Raw genomic sequence first — 4,024 nt, forward strand, 5'->3', positions numbered from 1 at the left:
TATCCAGTGTGGTACTGCTTTCTAGAGGGGTTATTTAGGAGGGGGGATGATACCCTGCCACGCGTCAAACCCAGCTGCATCACATGGGCCGGGCGCGTGGCGTCCAATTATCTAAATTGCTGACGCTGAAGTTATCCGCCCCCTTCACTCTCCGTCTCTCTCGTGCATTTCTTTGCTGCGGTAGCTACTCGCAAACCCTCGTCTCTAACCGCAAACCCTCTTTAAATATCACAACTGATTTCCATACAAGACCCTTCATCCGAAATCCAAATCATTAGCCTCCCCCCTTGCCTTCATAAGCTCGGATTCAAAGCTACACATAGCAGGTAATAGAGAAGCTCGCGCTTAAAGAGAGTGTTTGGTGGTGATATGAACCCTGTCCTTTGCCATTGCCGAGTACTCCACGATTTCTATGCCGGTTTATAGTACCCTGCTTTTAACCTCTGTCCTCTCATCTAACTCCTCACCCTGATCACGCATCAGCTCGTTTGAGAAATTACCGAGTCTCTAACCGCTCGGCTTTAGAAACAATTATGTGTAACTAGCCATCAATTAGTAGATTTTATGCTGGCTTGAAGTTAAGCTATATATCCACAACATGGTCATGCACATGAATGTCCAGCCCCCCGATGAGCCGTTGCGGTTCGATGTCAAAGTGAGAATGTGGGATTCTGATAATGCAGAAGGGTGGCTTGGTTATTGTAATCGACGGCGCATCAAGCATATGAATGGGCCAGCTGAACCAAGCTCGGCATGCTTGAGGGCTATGGTTGATGAGTTTATGGAGGTGGAAGCGGCCAGCTTTCAAAGATCAGCATCTGCAAGGGTTAACTGGTGGCTTACTGACTATACTGGTTTTTGCGATGATCCATGCTCTGCAAGAGGCCGGCTTGGTTCATCCTTCTGTTGTCAATGTGCCCCTGAAACGGCTAGCATCTCAACTATTGCTAAGGAGGCAGTTAAGGTGAGAGCTCAAAAATTATCAATCGCTAGACTTATAAGCTATCGCAAAGTCTAATTGCATCTGGAAGCTTTCTGGCATGTGTTGTAACGATGCTAATCTAGCTGGTCTAAGCAGTCTTGATTGCTAATTCGCTAAGGTGTTAATTCGCATAGCTTATGGTGTTAGTTTAAGGTAGGCGATCTTTTAAGCTACCTTTTAATTGGAAGCATTTTCTTACAGCTCATGAACTTTTACTAGGCGTAGCTAAGAGCTAAATTTAGTTGCATCTAGAAGCAATTTTACATGGGTAAATGACGTAATGATCAAGCAGTATCGATTGCTAATTGGGTAAGGTTTTTCGCATCGTTTATGATGTTAATTTTAACTGGCAAGCTAGCTTGTAATTGGAAGCTCTTTCTTACAACAAATCGAATTATATTAGGTTAAGCTAAGAGCTTGTTATTCTTGTTGTGACCTAGGAGCTTGAGTCTGTTTTGCGAGCAGCTGCGGCAGCTGGCGAATGCGCAAAATTGGCTACTCATGTGGCGAGGGCAACGAAGGAGGCGGAGCAACAGTCCTCAGGATCAGAAGTGCAAGCAGATGTGTATGCTGCTACACGCCGACTTGTATTGAAGCATTTGAAGAGGGAGGGGTACAATGCAGGCATTTGCAAATCGGAAGGACAGCCGGTAAACGGAGTTCCTATAGGTAATGGGCGACAGACTTGTTAAATCGGTGGGAGTGAGCGGAGGATTCGAAGTACCCAGCGCCTCTGGAACAAAGATCTTACGTTTGCTTTTGTGTAGATGGACACGAGTACGTGGACGTGATCATGGACGAAGGCGGCGGCCACCGGAGGTTGGTGGTAGACGTGGGCTTCCGTTGGCACTTCAAGATCGCAAGGCCGTCGCCGGCCTACGAGCAGCTGGTGCGCATGCTGCCGGAGAACTTCGTCGGAAGTTCAACAACGCTGCAGAGGGTGGTTCGTGTGATGTGCCAGGCCGCCAAGGTCTCGCTTGAAAGCCAAGGCATGTATGTGCCCCCTTGGAGAAGGCTCTCGTTCATGCACGCGAAGTGGTGCAGCTCTCCTCACTCGAGGATTGATTCATTGCAGGAAGAAGATAGCAAAATCGCAATCGACTTGCCATTCGAGCACATCTCTCATCCGGGAAATCAAAGTATAAACGTGGAATCAAAAGCCCCATGGCACCCTCCCCCACTGAATACTTCTTCCCGCAGAAAAACGAGGTCCTCGGCAGGAGCCCTCGCCAAGGCCATCATGGAGTCCCGCATGCCCAACCCTCACTTAATTCCCTCCTCGGTCTCGCCGATATCGTATAATCAGCCACCATCACCGTGCAGAACCCGGAGCTTTGAGGATCTTCGACCTGGAACCAAATAAACACCTGATTTTTGTAGTGTGCACTTAGCATGTGTGCAATGAGTTTTAATACGTTGTAACTTGTAACATATACAACTTGATCTTTTGTGGTTGAGTCTTTTCAAGCGCTTGTTGGCATCTTAAACTTGGATGCATGCTAAACTATTACCGTATCATGGGCTTTAAATGCAGTACTTATCCACAAAGCCCTAATGCACTTATGTGCAAAAGAGGTATTCCTCCCAATGCGCATAGCACAAGAGGGCCAAAATCAGTGCCTACTGCGTGAGCATCAATTTTTTGTTTAAAAAAATTAGCAATGAACAGTTTCAATCTGTTGGGTGCCTGCGCCTGCACAATCAATACTCACCCCGTCCATTCCTCAGAATTCCAAGTATGAGGTGTTGGATAGTTCAGTTAGTTCAGTAAAAAAGTATGCATAGGCAATAACCTCTTGGAGTCTAGATTCTACGTGCTGGATACATACGTGATCCATGGAGGAGAGTTGAGCACTGCCATAAATGGCAACATCAATCGGAATGACTGTATTGTGACAATCGATTCAATCCAAACTCCTGCTTCATCACCAATGCTTCACAACCCACCACCTTGCCCAAGAATATAAAGCCTTCAGCTCAACAGCTTCTTGTGTACATACACCTATGCCATCGTCAACACGCACTCCTCTCACCTAGCCTAATGCCAATGACAAAAACTCAATCAGATGGGTTTGGTCATGGGCAACCAGACTTGCCCTGTCACCAATGCTACCTTACAACCTAAATCCAAACGTTGTGGTGCAATTATAAAAAGGTCAATCCCCTGCAAGAATGCGAAACAAAATCAAACGAAAATGTTTCAACATTTAGATGTGGGTAGAAAATATTTCATTGAGGTAGCTTGTAGATCTAGTTTATCGCAAAAACTCCCAACCTGACCACATATAGTAAGGGCCAACAAACAGAATAATAAGAGAGACAATTAACAGACCTCCCAAGGACCAACCTAGGGCTCCAACCAGCCAACCAAGGTGTAGGGCTCCAAATGGGCCGTATGCTAGGAGTACTTGAGATATGTCATACTTAAGTTTTACTTGGCATGTATGGAAACCATTTTCGTTAAATTTGTCAATTATGAGTGGATTTGCCATGGTTTCCTAATTATGAGTGGATTTGCCATGGTTTCCTTATGGGGACGGGAAGGTTTTTGCAATGGGGTTACCCAATGCTAGTGTCTAGTCCCTTAGGTTGGTGGAGATATGCTTTTCATATGTTCAATATTGATTTTCAATTTCAAAAAACTATAAACAAACAAATACTATATTTAGGGAGTAAATTGGAGTACTAAACTAAGGGAAAATTTAATTTTGATGATGCATAAGTGTTTAGCAACACCCCAAGGGTAAGGTAGAATCCTTAATGGCTTAGAAACTTGATTGTAATTAGTACTAATTATCTTATTAACATAGAGTTTTTTAAGAACAGAGAATGATTCCATAATTAAAGGTCCAATGTTTGTTGTTTATGCTCAAAAACCTATTGTGTACATCCTCTATAGCTTATAGGATGAAACTACGACTCAAGTGCTTGTAACAATGACGAGAAAATTGAAGATTTCTTACTGCTAGATTTTGTCATCACTTGCTAGGTTGATTTGGAGCATTTGATTGCCCCCTTTGATACTTTATAGCTCCTTGAGTT

At 44.3% G+C, this 4,024-nt stretch overlaps 1 protein-coding gene across 1 annotated transcript; it reads left to right on the forward strand.

Annotated features, from left to right (window-relative positions):
- Window positions 1-154: 154 nt before the first annotated feature.
- LOC147630321 (uncharacterized) lies at window positions 155-2,439 on the forward strand. The gene is made up of 3 exons (XM_086810163.1): window positions 155-964; window positions 1,423-1,651; window positions 1,750-2,439. Exons 1-3 carry the CDS (start codon window positions 599-601, stop codon window positions 2,343-2,345), a joined length of 1,191 nt encoding a protein of 396 aa, XP_086666289.1. The 5' UTR covers window positions 155-598; the 3' UTR covers window positions 2,346-2,439.
- The last annotated feature ends 1,585 nt before the right edge of the window (window positions 2,440-4,024 follow it).

The sequence above is a fragment of the Cibotium barometz genome, chromosome 16, assembly GCF_041138505.1.
Source record: "Cibotium barometz isolate CiBa-2024 chromosome 16, ASM4113850v1, whole genome shotgun sequence".
NCBI classification, from domain to species: domain Eukaryota; kingdom Viridiplantae; phylum Streptophyta; class Polypodiopsida; order Cyatheales; family Cibotiaceae; genus Cibotium; species Cibotium barometz.